General features: G+C 42.0%; 1 protein-coding gene and 1 long non-coding RNA gene across 22 annotated transcripts in view; one reads left to right on the top strand and one right to left on the bottom strand.

Annotated features, from left to right (window-relative positions):
- Positions 1–17,097, bottom strand: part of CADPS2 (calcium dependent secretion activator 2) — a 457,875-nt gene that overhangs the window by 190,506 nt on the left and 250,272 nt on the right. For all 21 annotated transcript variants that reach the window (XM_041727924.1, XM_041727925.1, XM_041727927.1 and 18 more), the window contains exon 8: positions 6,960–7,099. In XM_041727924.1, coding sequence (XP_041583858.1) covers positions 6,960–7,099 — 140 coding nt within the window. The remainder of the gene's footprint in view (positions 1–6,959; positions 7,100–17,097) is intronic.
- LOC121474807 overlaps positions 12,538–17,097 on the top strand; it is a 45,673-nt gene continuing 41,113 nt past the window's right edge. Inside the window, exon 1 of the long non-coding RNA XR_005983534.1 lies at positions 12,538–12,615. This is a non-coding gene — a long non-coding RNA (uncharacterized LOC121474807). The remainder of the gene's footprint in view (positions 12,616–17,097) is intronic.

Here is a 17,097-nt window from a genome sequence, read left to right on the forward strand (position 1 = left end):
ACGTCCTACCCAGTCCTACTTTCTCCAGGGTCTTATAACCGCTGAGACATATCATCACCGTGGGTTAGCCACCTTCTCCTGGAAGCATCTTATGCACACTGAGGTACTACTTCTGCAAATACAAAAAATCCATGGCAAACACCAGACTCAGCGGTGAAAAGCTGGGAAGCTTTCCCTTTAAGACCATGAATAAAACAAGGATGTCTGCTCTCACCACTTTGATTCAGCGCAATACCGACGTCCCAGCCACAACAGTCAGGTAAGAAATGAAAGGCATCCAAATCGGTACGGAAGAAGTAAAACGGTGACTATCTGCAGACGATGTGATACGACATAGAGAAAACCCAAAGACTATCAGAACCGATAGGTGAATTCAGCAAAGTCGCAAGACACAAAATAGACAGACCTGAGCCGAAATCAGGAGTCAGGCACACAACTGGCTGAGCCACCCAGGCACCCCACGCACCTGCTCCTGACTGCCATGAGCAGAACACAAGGAGTTTTCAAATGAATTTCACATAAAGGCAGCCTGATGTCTCAGTCTTCATATTTCCTTTTCTTCTCCTCTTGAGAAGATGCAGACATATTCCCAAACGTCTCACCTTCCCAGGCGTCCTCCCTTCGACCCCCCTGTTCACCCTAGGCCCTGCACGTCCTCCCTACACTGCTGCGCATGCCATGGAACGCGGGGAGCATTCCTGGCGGGGCCAAGGAGGACACGATTTGATAAGTCCTGCATTTCCGGGGGCTCAAGGGGCCAAATTGCTGATCGTCAGACGTCCCATTTAGCAACGGATGAAACCAGGCCAGGCCAGGCGAGGTGACTTACCCACGTCAGCAGCAGAGCGAGACCACACACACCAGCGTCCTGGCTCTGAAACCACTGCTAGTCCTACACGACTGCGACTGCACTGTCCTCCACTTGTACCGCCACCCAGCGACGTCTGTCAGGGGAATCAACTACAAACAAGTATCTTTAAGTAAAGCCCAAGTTTTTCCTGACCTCCCACAAGGCTCGTTTAACAAGCCCAAGTGTTTTGCTGTATAAACTCAGGGTTAATATTTTAAAATTTCTGGATACATGCAAAGCAATAAGAAGTACTACTTTGCCAGTACATAGCACAGAATTTTATGGGAAGGCATCAACTGAGATGGAACTGTCCAGTTATGATTCTGTATGTTAACTGTTCATAAAATTATATAGTACTCCTAAATAGTTTTCACTATGATTTTGTTAGATTGCCCCAAATTAATTAGGATAACCTATGACTACGGTCTGTGGTTTCTGGAAGAGAATTTTAAAAGACCTCATATTCTGCTTTTAATTATCTTGCCTGCTGTGCTTTTAAGATGCTCGGACAGGACACAGAAGGAGAATGAAAAGCAAAAGAACATAGTCATTTGATGCAGGAAAAAGAAGAAAATAAGGTTAAAATGTTTCACCCTGGAGAAAAATCCTGGGAGTAAGAGGGTGTTGAACAGAAAGCCACGTTTAATCTTACAGTTCAAGGCAAACAAATTTATCACAGAAGAAATCAGAGAAGTTTTGCAAAGGGAATAGAAGTTAAAACATCTAGTTTAGCGATCATTAAAGCCATGTTTCTACCATTATTACATAATTAGTCACTAGTAAATTGAGATGAGAAATAAAGTTCTTAATGATTTAAATTAGCAACTGAAAGGGACATGAAAATAAGGCATTTGGAAAAACAAAGTTGCCTTTATGGCCTATGTTTTTCAATTATTCTACAGCAGTTACACTGGTGTTTACCAGGTACCAGAGGCCGACTTCTCTTCTGTAAGCTGTATTTGGAAAAAGAACCATTAATTAAGAATCTAACCAATACTTTGTCAGAAGTTTTGGCAAAGCAGTAAGAAGCGGGATTTCTATGAAATTAGATTGAATATGAAATTAGCCTGAGTAAGGTAAATTCATACCAGGAAGTCAAAAAGACCTATCGGTTCAAATGTCAAAACACGGCTCTTTTAGATAAGGACAGGTAGGAAAATCATCCTAAAAGGTCAACTTAAATGGAGAATCAATTTTTTTTTTCTCGAGGGTAAAAAACAGACCTGTCCCTTCTGTGAGGCCTGGGCCCTCTAAGGAAAGGCTACCTTGACCAAAGGAAGATTTCCCTCCCTTTGATAACAGAACTATCCCCTAAACTAACAGAAGATCATAAACCTGTAAGTCACAAACAAGACCATTTTATCAGAGTGCAGTCATTTCACGTTATGAGCAAATGCCCTGTGTGACAGCCTGACACCCAGCCCCCGGGCGCACGGCGGTCGGCTCCACGGAAAGCACGGGACAGCAACGCGGCCAGCTGGGAGTCTACACCGCTCTTCCTGCCTGAACTACTGCCCCTCCCGGCAGCAAGAAACAGGCCTAGCGCTTTGTAAACATTAATGATATAAATTAAGCTGAGGCTTTTATAAATGACAATTACAAATTATTTCAGTATATCTGATCAATAAATGCTTAAGTAGCCAAGCATGACTCTGCAGAAAAGAAACGGGAGATTTATGGGACAGTGATTTGGCTAACACTTTACCTTACCAGTTCTTAATTGTGACAAAACCCTTATACAGTCATATATTCATGAAGTTTTTGTTCGTTTTTTTCCTACAAAATAATCACTTGCAGGCAGACCTTGGAGAGATTCTGGTCATCTGTTTCTACATATTTGTGACAATTTAATTTTCTTCTTTCTCCTTTCCCCTTGTAGAATTGTTAGAAGAGTCATTTGTTTTATTTAGTTCTACTTGCCTTTCTTTTGACTGAAAAAAATAACATTTGAATTAGGAAAATGTTATTTGATAAAAACAGGAAGAGTATTCTGAGAAATAAGTTAATACTGTTACTCAGCCACTAGGCTATGCTAAAGGACAGTCCATTTGTTCAAGAATACTTCTGTCTTCCAGCTACCCAAAAAAAGCAGGAAAATAAATTTAAAAACTGGATATGAATTATTTAACCATTCAAAATCTAGCTGGTAATTCCTTTAACAGATGTACAGAAGTTTATATAATTAGTTTATAGGACATATTCCAAAAGAATAAATGAGCCCTTTTTTAAAAAAAACAAATCTATGTACGTGGTAACATCCAGTTTGGTTTTAAAAGAATGAAATCATCTTTTTGTTTATTTTATCCAAACTATATGTATTTTCATTTACACGTAGTCAGTCCTTTTTTTTTTTTTAAGATTTTATTTATTTATTCATGAGAGACACACAGAAGCAGGCAGAGGGAGAAGCAGGCTCCCCGTGGGGAGCCCCATGCAGGACTCAATCCCAGGACCCCAGGATCACACCCTGAGCCAAAGGCAGATGCTCAACCGCTGAGCCACCAGGGCATTCCGAGTCAATCCTATTCCAAAAAACGATAATTTGCAGTCGTGGACTGATTAGTTATCAGAAACATGAGCTTTAGCTCAGATATATTTTTCTGCTTTAAAAAAAGGTTATTTAAAAAGGCAACAGTTGAGGGGTGCCTGGGTAATTCAGTGGGTCAAGCATCTGCCTTTGGCTCAAGTCATGATCCTGGGGTCCTGGGATCGAGCCCCCACATTGGGCTACTTGCTCAGCAGGGAGCCTGCTTCTCCCTCTCCCCTGCTTGTGCGCTCTCGGCTCTCGCTCTCTCTCAAACAGATAAAATCTTTAAAAAAATAAAAAAGCAACAGTCGAGAGCCAAACACACTCATTTTAGGTGTTTTTCACCTTACATACTCTATTCTCTAACTTGTGTTTAGAACCCTTCGCATTTCAACTTAGGAATGCAACTTACTGTCATTTTTTCCTTAAAGCTCTAAGGAGCACACTCCTATTTTCATCATCATTATTATATTAATACCTATCCTTGACCACATACCATTGGGGGTACTGGGATTCAAACAGGTCTAAGAAACTCACAATGCAATTGGGGGCAATAAAAATAAACACTGATTAAATGTATTTATTTAGGGCCCACACAGGTGCCATAAATGTGATGAATATTGATCTACTTACATATTATGATAGTTCACATAAGAGATGCCCCCAGTATTAGAACATCCAAAAGGTTTTTATAACTAAAGACCCAGAGGATTTCAAAGTCTAGTTCTCAAAAGTGCTTTGAAGATAAAAAGCCATAACCCTCCCAATTTATCATTTAATCCAATTGACAAGTTCATCTGTAAGAGAGGTTTGCCGTATTTTAAAGACAAATTAATCTTTTTTTGACTTGGCTTGTCTCTTTTTCAATTATTCATTACTCATCTGTTAATTATTCATTGTAGGATGAATTATTGACAGAACACAATCCAGCCCCGAAGCAAAGTGCGATTAATCTACTACTCACATCCTATTATCGTGTTGGCATCTGATAGAGTACTTGGAAGAAAAAGGTTAGTGAACTTTCTCTTCTTAAATGTAATTAAGTTCAGTAAAACCCATTTATGAAACACTGCCGAAAAAAGATGAATACAGTTATGATGTAGGTCAAATCGTGTTTGCCCATATACACAGGGGTGGTATTTAAAATACCTGTTTCCAAGCGCACTGAGGAACCCAAACAGGTGCTTGTGGTAAAGCACCTGTACTGCTCACAGGGAGAAAATGCCATTACAGCAATGTCGAGAACCTTTAACTGGTTGATCGTCATTATGATTATGTCCAATACCGACATTAGTTTTTACAGAATTGCTATTATGAAATATGACATTCTTAATTATGCTGCATAACATAGCAACTAGCAGAAGAGCATCACAGATATTTTCAGTTCTAGAGTTCCTTCCTTTTACATATGATAAACTGCAGAGATACCTGTATGCCTAGAATTAGCTGTTGGTATTCAGGAATGGCAGATGACAAGTCACGTGGCTGGATTAAAGCATTCCTGATCTGAATCCAAGGTGAGTTCCTGGGCTTACTATATTAAGTTGAAAGACTATGATCTATTCTCTTTAGTGATCCCCTTCACCAGGAGTCTTGGACAGAAGTCAACTCCAGACCCATCCTGGGGTTTCTGACTTAGACAAGGGCTCAGAAAGAGGCTATAAGCCAGTTATCCTTCAGTACAAAGGAATGATTAAAAAAAAAAAAGAAGAACCACCAACCAAAAAAAACAAGTCTTACAGGGGGGTTGTATTATTCCGCCTGCCCTGGCGCATTCTAAAAGGAAGGAGCTGCCAAAGATGAGAATAGAGCTTTCTTTCTACGGAAATGAAAGGCTATAAAACTTGCCATGTGCCCAACCTCACATTTAATCTTGGTTTTGGGGACACTCTGAAGGCTCCAGGAGTGTTCACCATGGTGGCCATTTGTAAATTAAAGACTATGTTGGAAATTATGTAGGCTCCAATTCCTTATGGTACCATTCATCAAAAGAGGCTGATACAAAGAGTAGAGAAATAACTGCAGTGCCTGGAACACCTGTTCCTTTACATCTAACTCCGGGCTCTACTAGTCTTTAAGCACGTTAAGGTAGCATTCCAACCCTCTAGTCAAAGCTCTCGAGGCTGAGCTCAACTTGTCCTCGTTGGCTAAAAGTCCTTCCAGAACTCTTGCCCAGATATATACGATGTCACGTGATCGGGATGCCCTCTGTCCTCACTGCCCCCCTGAATTCATAGTTCAGATTTTATCTCAAAAGTCAGGTTTTCATGACTAACTGCAGCAAAAATCAGGTGTTCCTTCCACCGGTTCCCATTTCTCTCTTACAGCCTTTATCACTATTTTAGATACTTGTATACCGGCCTGAATCCCTGACTAGCCACTTCCTTTAGGTCTGAGATGGTATCTCACTGAGGTCTGTTCTGGGAGGAACGAGTTAGTGCTCAATACATGCCTACTAGATAAATCAACGGTGAGCAGATAGATGGATCAATGAGAAGAACTCTAAATATTAAATCCCAGGAACTCCGTCTGCATCATGAGCGGAGTCATGGTTAACCTTTAGTTTGCATTACTACGTAGAAGATGCCATAGTGGGAGCTATCAAATTATGGTGTCCCTTCAAAGAGCCCATCCTGAGCTGTTTTTCCCATCAGCAAGACTGGTTCTGACACTGTGTACACTGCCCATCCAACCAAGGAAGTGATGTAGTCCTTGGTCCCATGTTGGTCATCTAAAGGATACTTATCCTATGGACTCATCAGTTAGCTCTGCCACAGTGTTGGTAATTTGAGTCCAAAGCCAGCAGATGGCATCTGTCTGTTCAGGAACACATATTCTTAGACTCTTAGGTTGGCTGCTAATCTCAGAGGGAGCCACCTTAGCCACTGCTTCTCCCTATAGTGAAAAAAGGTCACGTTCTTTCTTAATAACTAACAACTCTGTGCTGGGATTTGGCTTTGTGAGTCCCACAGTGCTAACCTGAGAAGGACTCGGGCTTCTAAAAAACTCATTTTATTGTATTCAAGAGTTCAGACCTGTTACCTCGCCAACCACAAGGGAAAGGGAGCCCTGGCGGAGATGAAGGTTGACCCCGGCCCACGGCAGTCCCCAGGAGACAGGCCCTGTGCTCTGGCTCACCCACCAGCGTCGGTTCCCCCACACTCCTCCCTGACAAAACTTTCACAGCCTCCTGGGTTATATCTGAATGACATTTCAGCTTTAACGTATTTTATGTAAGTTTATTTCTGGAGACCTGAATGCTACGCTTGTTTCAAACATCGTTATAACATCCTAGAAGTCGTCTCCATCTATCATGACTCTTCATCAATAGAAGTGATGTGGAATACCACTGCAATCAATTACCAACCGTATGTTAGCATGGAAGCAGCTATTTTAACTAAATATCTGTGTATTTAGATATAAAGATGTCTAGGAGTTTAAAAAATTAAGTAATCCCATAAATGTCATTTTTGGGGGTGAACATTCCATGATATACTGGCTCTCTTAGTAAACTGACAAAAGTGATACAGTGAAATTGAATTCAGAAATTCAGGAGAAAAGTATCTTCAAGTACACACTCACCCACTATGTTTCATATGTGGTGGTTTATCCATTCGCACTGCTAATTTGATTTTTAAGTCAGAGTCCTGGCTATTTTTTGGAACTATCATTCGGTGCAAGTCAGCTGACTTGGAGCTATTAGAAGTTGGGTATAATATCACCTGTAAAAGACAAAAAAGGAAAACATTTAAGTGCACAATACGGTGTCTAAGGGTTGGAATGGAAATCTTTTCTATGTTTTCCTGTTAAAAAGAAGGTATCATGCCCAAATGTGTCTAAACCATTTGACTCCCACCACAACAGATGGGTTTTCAATACAGACTCATTTATCTTTTTGACAAATATGTGTTTTCGTATTATCACATAGCGAGTTTTCTTCCTGTGTCACTTCATAATGAGGTAATAGCACAAAGGCTACAGTTGAATTGACAGTTGAGAAATACTTGTTAAACACCTATTATTTCAAGACTATTCTAAGCTTCTCAGAACAAAAGTTCAGAAAGAACTATCTTTTGAAATTACAGATAGCTTGTTTAAAAAAGTAAAACTAATTATTTTAGGCAGCAAAAATACAACTCATGTTTTAATATTTTCATTGTTAAAGGAAATAAACTCAATTAGAGATGGAAAAAAACTGATACCATAGCACACTTTTTGTTTTAGATCAATACCAAAAAAGGATTTCTCCCTGATGACATGTTTTTAAAACTATAAAGATGATATAATGACTGAAATGAAGCAATTATTTTTAAGAAAACGTCCAAATTACCAAGTGATTATTGCATAACTCTACAGCTTCACGAAGCCAACACAGAAGAACAGCTTACTCTTCAGATATTACATGCCTTATCCAACCAGACCTCATCTTATTGCATTTCACCTGATTGTTCTTCACAGATGCTGTGTCTTACAAATTGCAAGACTGTGGCAACCCTGCGTTGAGTAGGCCTATTGGTGCCCTTCCGCCAACAGCATCTGCTCACCTCTCGTCTGTCACATTTTGATAATTCTCATAATGTCTCCAACTTTTACATTATTATTATATTTGTTATGGGGATCTGTGATCAGTGAAGAACTGCAATGTTACTACTGTAACTGTTTTGGGGCATCATGAACCATGCTCACATAAGACAGCAAACTTAATCAATAAATGTGTGTTTTTCAACTGTTCTACCAATTGGTTATTATGCTGTATCTCTACAGTCTTCTTGGGCCTCCCTGGTCCCTGAGAAGCAGTAACACTGAAATTAAGATAATAACGCCAAAATAGCCTCTAAGTGTTCAAGTGACAGGAGGAGTCACACGTCTTTCACTTTAAATCAAAAACTAGCAATCACTAAACTTAGCGAGGAAGGCTTGTCAAAAGCCAAGATAGGCTGAAGGCTCAGTCTCTTGGGCCAAGTTGTCATTACAAAGGAAAAACTCTTGAAGGAAATTAAAAGTGGACTCCAGTACTTGCACAAGTGATAAAAAGCCACACAGCTTATTGCTAACATAGAGAAGGTTTTAGTGGTTGGGATAGAAGATCAAATCAGCCACAACATCCCCTTAAGCCTCACCCAGAGAAACCCTAACTCTCTTCAATTCTATGAAGGCAAAGAGAGGTGAGGAAGCTGCAGAAGGAAAGTCTGAAGCTAGAAGAGGTTGGTTCCTGAGGTTTAAGGAAAGACGCTGTCTCCATAACACAGAAGTGCAAGGTGACACAGTCTGTGCTGATGTAGAAGCCACAGCAAGTTACCCAAGATCTAGCTAATAAAGGTGGCTATGCTAAACAACCGATTTTCAACGTACATGCAACAGTCCTATACTGGAAGATGTCATCCTAGACTCCCATAGCCAGAGAGGAGAAGTCAGTTCCTGGCTACGTAGCATTGAAGGGACAGGATGACTCTTGTTATGAGTAAAATAGCTGGTGACTTTAAATTAAAGCTAAAGCTCCTTTACTTACCATTCCAAAAATCCTAGGGTCCTTAAGAATGACACTAAATCTGTTTGAGCTCTGTAAATGGAATGACGTTGGTAATTGTAAACAGCACATCTGTTTACAACATGGTTTACTGGCTATTTTAAGTCCACTGGAGAGACCTACTGCTAAGAAAAAAAAAGATTCCTTTCAGAGTATTACTGCGAAGGACAGAGCACCTGGTCACCCAAGAACCCTGACGGAGATGGACAATGAGATTGTTATTTCCATGCTTGCTGACAAAACAGCCGTCCTGCAGCCCATGGATCAAAGAGTGATTTTCACGTTGAAATCTTATGTAGGAAACATATTTTGTAAGGCTAAAGCTGCCATAGATAATGATTACTCTGGTGGAGCTAGGCAAGGTAAATGCAAACCTTCTGGAAAGGATTCACCATTTTAGATGCCATTAAGAAGAGGTCAAAATATCAATAGCATCAGGAGTTTGGAAGAAGCTCATTCCAATCCTTCTGGATGACCTTGGGAGGTTTGAAGACGTCAGAGGAAGAAGTAACTACAGATGTGGTGGAAACAGCAAGAGGACCAGAAGTGGAACCCGAAGATGTGACTGAACGACTATTCCTTGAGCTACAACACTACTGAAATTAGGCCAGTTAACTACCCTGCCATGGCGTGTGAGTGTTCAAGCGAAAGGCAGAGCGCTGTAAGAAATGGCTGCCGTCTCATGATAACACCGAAACCGGTGAGGTGGTGCTTCTCCAGGACGGTAAAGGAATTGGTTTCTTGAGCTGAAGTCTACTCCTGTTGAAGATGCTCCGAAGATTGTTGAATTGACCACAAAGGATTTAGAATACTCCACAGACCTAGTTGGCAAAGTAGTGGCAGGGTTTGAGAGGATTGACTCGAATTCTGAAGGAGGCTCTACTGTGTGCAAAATGCTATTAACAGCATTGCGTGCTAGAGAAATCACTTGTGAAAGGAGTCATCAATCAGTAATGGCACACGTCACGTGGTCTTATCAAGTTACCATGGCCGCCCTAACCTTCAGGAACCACCACCCTGATCCGTCAGCGACCGTCAACATCAAGGCAGGATCCTCCACCAGCGGAAAGATTACAACCTCCTGACGGCTCAGGTGATGGTTAGCATTTTTAGTAATACTTATTTTTTGATTAAGGTATGTACTTTTTAAAGACAGTATCATTGCACATATAATACAATACAGTATAAACATAACTTTTACGTACACGGGGAAAGCAGAAAACTCCTGACTCACTTTGTAAGGATATCTGTCTTACTGCAGACCTCTGGAACTAAACTCACACTATCTCCAAGGTATGCCTGTAGGTAATATGATGTATTTTCCCCTCTTTCGTCAGTCATAACATTTAGGTAGACACAGCCTATATCCAAGCCTTGATATTTTAATTTTTTTTAATTTTTAATTTTTTTTCGAGCCCTGATATTTTTAAATGAGAGGACTATACTCTGAAGGATAAAGATAGTAAATGCAGTATATATTTTAAGCCACTCTTATTTTATACCAAGGTGAAAAGTAAACAACCCTGAAATCTCCATGTAAATGGGAGAATTCTAAACATGCTCAGGTATGCTAAAACGTTCTCAGAAACAAAACATGGCAACTGAATTTGGCATGATCCACCAAAAAAAAAAAAAAAAAGTCTTCATTTCCATGTATAAGTGAACTATTCACAGAGAAATTTTTAAGCAAAGCTCTTTTTCTCTCTAGGAAAGACAACAGTCATAAAAGCTTCTCAAACTATTCTCAACTTCCAAGTTGTTAAATGCAACTGCTATTTTGAGACTTCTCTCTAGCCTATCCTAAAAGCCACAGCAGAGTTGAATCCAGCGTATATATACACTTAAGCATATAAAGGCACATCCAGTAACAGATAAAATGGCATTTGTGGTATTTTAAAAAATGATATTATAGAATTAGTCCTGATGGCTAAAATACCCAATGGAATATTTTACAGATTCTTTCTTAAATGACAGTTAAAAAAAAAAGTGATAATTTCTGGCTCGGACCAGTAGACAAAACAATGTTATCAACTTAGAAGAAGATCCCAAAAAGGAAACAAAGACCAAGACAGCTGCATATTCACTCTCTGAAGGATAGCTGGCATTTCCCTAGAGATTCTGGAAAGCTTTTTCTCTTTCTCCCCACCACACCCTTTTTTCCCAAAATTTATTTTGGCATGAGGCACCTACAGACTTTATTCTTTTTTTTTTTTTTTACTTTATTCGTTTTTAATTCTTCCTTCTATGTTTACAGGATGAGAATATTTAAATGAAAACTTTTGACAATTTTCTCTTTCTCTAAATGCGGATGACATGTTACTAAATTAGGTCCTGAAATAACTAATTACATCTGATCCACGAATTAAAGATCATGTCCCACTGATTACCATCATTTCTGCCTCATTTTGGTTTCCTAATGGGTACTTGTAAGCGAAGTCAGGGGAAGGGTTTATCGCTTATCTCTGTTCAATGAAACATTTGGGGGCTCATGATGTGGGGATACTCAAAGGTCAAGATATGGAGGGCTCAGATCCCTCAGGGAGTTCATAGTTTCCTTTTTTTTTTTTTTTTTTTTTTAAGATTTTATTCATTCATTTATGAGAGACCCAGAGAGAAAGGCAGACACACAGGCAGAGGGAGAAGCAGGCTCCATGCAGGGAGCCTGATGTGGGACTCGATCCCAGGACCCCGGGGTCATGACCCGAGCAGAAGGCAGCGGCTCAACTGCTGAGCCACTGAGGCATCCCCATAGTTTCTTATCAGAGCTAAGAGCTTAGATAATAACTGATGACATCTTTTCCTCCTACTGCCCTTCTACCCCTAAGGTGTGCAAGTTTTCTCATTTTGTCAGTCTCTGGGTTTACACACTATCATTTCTTTGGTGGTTCTGTACTATTATATGTGAAGCTAATTCCCTGGCTTACGTTTCCTCCTTTTGAAAGACCTGGAATTGTCTGTTTCTCGGGACAAACACTGACACATTTAACAAACGGAGGTCGGTACATATGAAATCCATTGTTTCTAAAAGACTATACTGGTGGATAAAGCCTGAACTTAGTCTTATCAGTGACTGTGAAACAGTTTCCAGGTCCCCAAACTGCACAAGCATGAAGTGGTCATAGTTCTCTTCGTGATGGTAGCACAGGTGGTAACAGACAAGCAGCAACTCCCAATGTGTGGAGCCCAAAGGGCCAGGAGGAATAAAGGACAAAGAAGTTCTTTCTCAGACGCGTAACAAGGGTCTAATCAAGAGATCCTGGTTTCAGTGCTGTCAGGGGACAATTATTGCTACGTATTTTCCACTTTACCACCCCCCCCCTCCAAATGGGGCACTTGCTTATAGCTCTCCTGCATCTGTTCCACTGCTGGGGGTGGACTTGTGCTAGAGCACGGTGGGGAGCAAGGGGAGATGGAGTCGCAGGTAGTTCACGTGAACTTTGGTTCACAGGTCACCAGGCGGCCAAGAGCCAAGTCTGGGCCTGATGCAGATGCTGGACTCTGGCCTGCAGGAGACTTTGGGTTGATTCCCTTGAGTTGAAGTGAATGTTCTAATGTAGAAGGAAGGGTAACACAACTATTCTCATTTTTGGCTACAGGGGCGACCTACAGCCAGTCATCTGTTCACTAGGACGCATGCTTTCACCCGCACAGAACTGTCGCTAGAAGCAGCGAGTCAGCCAGAGACTATCTTCTAGCTCCTCTTGCAGCTAAGTAAGTACATGAAAATTCTGGCTACTGGAATATGAAGACAGTGGTGTCACTTTGGGGAAAAATGATGAAGATAAATGTAGGCCCCCTTCATCCCTTTTAATTTAATCTACTAGCCAAGTGCAGAGAATTCCAAACTCTAGAAACGAGAAGAAATCAACCCCACCTCACAGTGAACTGTTAGGCAGGTACTGTTTTGAACTAGTGAAATGTTTGTCATAGTACTTAACAGCAGTCCATTAACAGAGTCTGGCTTCCTGGGTCTTCTTTCACAGGTAAGTGCTTAAAAATTTTAAGATAAACAGTTGAATCTCAATAGGACTTAGCATAACAAAATATTTAATCAGTATAAAAATTAATTGGGGGTTCTGTGATATTCCAGGTTAACATCTAAATTAAAACATAGCTCTGGGGATGCCTGGGTGGCTCAGAGGTTGAGCGTCTGCCTTTGGTTCAGGGCATGACCCCAGGGTCCCGGGATCGAGTCCCACATCAGGCTCCCTGTGAGGAGCCTGCTTCTCCCTCTGCCTGTATCTCTGCCTCTCTCTGTGTCTCTCATGAATAAATAAATAAAATCTTAAAAAAAAAAAAAACCATAGCTCTGGACAAAATAGTTAGCTTCTATTACTCAGCAAGTAGTCTGTTCTTTGCTATTCATTTCTCTGAACCTTTGGATACACATTTCTGCTTCTAGTTTATTTTTGTCACCAACATTTTAAATGTCTTGTCACTTAGCATGACACAGTTTATGATTCCTTATCTTAAATATAAAACCAATGTATCTTCTTCATAATAAAATGTCAACATTACTTGCCATCTTTGCTGAGGTGTAATGAAAAACACAAATTTTTTTAGGCTTTGTTTAAAATTCTGTCAAATTTAATATACAGAAAAAAACCCCTTAAGAATGAAGTATAAATATACGTACATACATAATGTTTAGAGTATTATAAGGTTCATGGGATCTTTATATTTATACAAGCTGACACTTCCACATCGTTCGCCTCCCATTAAGGTATATTGAAGCCAAACCGTGTGTGTTTGTGTACATTTTGCATTAGTTGAACCTTGTGACCTATCCATTTAAGGTCTTCTAAACTTCTACACCATTTCAACAAAGGTCTGAGAAATGTAAAAACTTAGAGGAGAAAAAAAATCTAGAATGAGAGGAAGCTGGATAGACCCTAGGGCTAGATAAACAATTCATTACCCTTTTCTATAAATATCTGTTAGCCTAGAGGAAGAAAAAAGAGTATGTGACTATAATAATTGCATTTTAATATTAAATTAAAACTGAGATACACAGTTGATAGAATTCTAGCTCAAAGATGGATGCAACCAGCAATTCTGGAAGCAATCAGGACAGACTGTGTAGGGAAATCACTTCCATTTGGGAGTCTAGGAGCACCCAAGAATTACAAGGCAAAAAAAGACATGGAAAGGAAACAGAGACAAAGACCTGAGGCTTCTGGAACTAAGCCACCCTAAGGGCGGCACTCTAGAAAAAGGCTCGCAATCCTGTGCTAATACTCCCACTACTGCCTTTGGTTCTCAAGCCCTTCCCCAAGCTTAGTTGGTCAGCTCTTTCTTGGTTCCCTGACCCATCCCCGGTCAGCTCCCACGGCTGGCCTTCCAAAGGACTTCATCAATACAAATGCTCATTAGATCTTCCACCGTGTCAATTCTCTATCTCGGTAAGAGGTAAGGAGAACACCAACAGAAACATGAAAAGGTGCCCAACATCACGAGTCGTCGAGCAAATGCAAATCAAGACCACAATGAGATGTCACCTCACACCTGTCAGAGGGGCTTAGGCTCAAGAAAGACACAAAGTAAGTCTTGGTGAGGATGTGGAGAAGGGAAAGCTGATGCACTGTGAACCTAAACTGGTGCAACCACTGTGGAAAAGAGGCCTGGAGGCTCCTCAAAAAAGAAAAAAACAGAATTATCATATGATCTAGTAATTCTGCTACTGGGCATTTACCCAAAGAAACAAAATACTGGGACGCCTGGGTGGCTCCGCAGTTGAGCGCCTGCCTCCAGCTCAGGGCGTGACCCCGGGGGTCCCGGGATCGAGTCCTGCATCGGACTTCCCTGCAGGGAGCCCGCTTCTTCTTCCTCTGCCTGTGTCTCTGCCTCTCTCTCTGGGCCTCTCATGAATAAATAAAATCTTAAAAAAAAAAAAAAAAGAAAAATACTAATTCAGGAAGATAGACATACCCCTGCATTTCTTGCTGCATTATTTGTGATAGCCCATATATGAAGGGTACCCCAGGCCACCCCACCTCTGTCCATCAACAGATGAAGATGTGGTGTATAAACAGAATAGAATGTTACTCAGTCATAAAAAAGAAGGAGATCTCGCCATTTAAAACAACGTGAGTGGACCTAAAACCATTTATCTTAAGTGAAATAAATCAGAGAAAGATAAATGCCAAATGACTTCACTTATATGTAGAACTGAAAAAACAAGGTAACAGAAAAAACCCAAACTCTAAAAATCAGAGAACTGCTAGTTGCCACGGGGTGGTGGACAGGCATCTGGGCAGAGTAAGGGAAGGGGGTTAAGAGGTACAAACTCCCAGTTATAGAATATGTGACAGAGAGAAAATGTAGAGCAAAAAGAATATAGTCAAAAATACTTTTTTTTTTTAAAAGAAGGCAAAACACTAACTTTTGAGGACTAGGAAGAGAATTGTATACCTGAGACCAGAGGCCAAGGAGGCAGAAAGAGCAGAATGCGATACGCTGTATTCAAGGTGGACAGTGTTTCGGGGAGTAGGAAGTGGCCACCAGTGCCAAGGGGCCAAGGGGACGTTAAGCACAGTAACAGTGGAAGGGGAACTGCTTGGTTCACCAGGGATCTCAGCACGGTACGTGCGGCCAGACTAGGATGGCTCCAAGCACAACAACCTATCCGAGGACTGCAGGCACCTCGCTGCCGTCTTCAGGGATCGAGGCAGGCAGGCTGGAGGAGCGCTGTTTGCCTAGGCTGGGGGATCACGGCGGGGAGGCGGGCAGGGGACAGGACGCTGCGCTGCCCGATGAGGCCAGCAGGGAGGCCGGGCGTCGCTGTGAACAGGTGCGCTGAGCTGAGGCGGCTCCGGGCCACCCCGCGGCGCGGCGTCCGGCCTCCGACGAAGACAAACTGCCCTTAGGAGCACATCGTGGAAGCAGAGGAAGCCCGTACAAGTGCTAATAGCTGGAATCACGCTCCCATCTGTGCCTGGAAATCCCTCCTGCCGACCATCGACAACCGGTGTCCTTGAGCCCCGGAGCCCTTTGCGGACGCGGGCGACGGAGCACGTCGGGTCAGCAGCTACGAGAGGCCTTGACTCCCCGGGTTCAGCCCGCACGCTTCTATCTTTGTCCTTCAAATGACGGGGTTTTGTACTCCCGCTAGGATCACAGCGAGAACCCTTCACGTAGAAGGCCCTTCCTGGAGCTACGGGGAGACCAGCTGAACTTACGTCGTCGCAGCGAATCTGGAGGTGCCCAGCTGGTGGCGAGCAGCGTCCCCCCCAGCACCGAGCCTCTGCATTCTCAGTGTGCGGGAAGGAGGAGTCAGGGGCTGCCTCCTAGGCACCATCTTCCGGGGTTCCAGGACACCGGAGGTTGCTCCGTCTACAGCAGCTCCCCTCGTTTCAGTATCACGGCTTCCTGCCCCCCTTAGCTGAAACAAAGAACACCTGCGCCTCTCACCGGCACAAAGCTCTTTTGTGCGCGGAGAGATTAGCCCTAAGTCTTCTGTCAACCTTATTGCCGTACACTAAATCCAGTTCCCTTTATTTTCAGAGTTGGAAAGAATCCTGGAATTTACAATATGGAACTGATCAAAGTCCCAACCCCTTACCAAATGTGTACTTGGCCTGACGCAGAACCACCCAACTCCTTTCTTCCGTGTAGAACTTTTAAAAGAAGGTCCTTTTCAAATAAAACAGCACAAGAAAAAGTATTACTTTGATTCGGTACTTTTTCCTGACGTTGTTACAAGATAGAGATGAACAACCTTGTTGTCTGCACGCTGGGGGCTGGGGAGAGGGCATGGGCAAGAAAAGCCAAGGTGTATGGATTTTTCCTGAATCTTCTCTGAAATCTCTGCTTGATAATGAACCACTCTACGAAGGGACTCGTCAAATGCTTTCAGCAGACCACACTCCCCGAAGGCAGAAGCTACGTCATCGGGGGCTTCCACATTAATCTGAGCCCCCATCTTCACCACGAGTCCCCCTTCCTAGCCTGCAGGACACACCTACCAAGTACTCGCTGGTTGGCTGACTAGACATATAGATGCTCAGGGAAATTAGAAATAAAAATGCAAACCTAAAATTGATACTTGGCTGGGGTCAAAGGAGAAAAAGGTCTGTCAAACCAGGTAACAGAGAATGACAGCAGTAATTCTGAAGGCCAGGATGCCAGTCCTTAACACTTTATAAAACTCTCCTCTTTCCATTCCTGGACCACGATAAGTAGAAGCAGCTTCCC

This window comes from Vulpes lagopus, chromosome 13, assembly GCF_018345385.1.
Source record: "Vulpes lagopus strain Blue_001 chromosome 13, ASM1834538v1, whole genome shotgun sequence".
NCBI lineage: Eukaryota > Metazoa > Chordata > Mammalia > Carnivora > Canidae > Vulpes > Vulpes lagopus.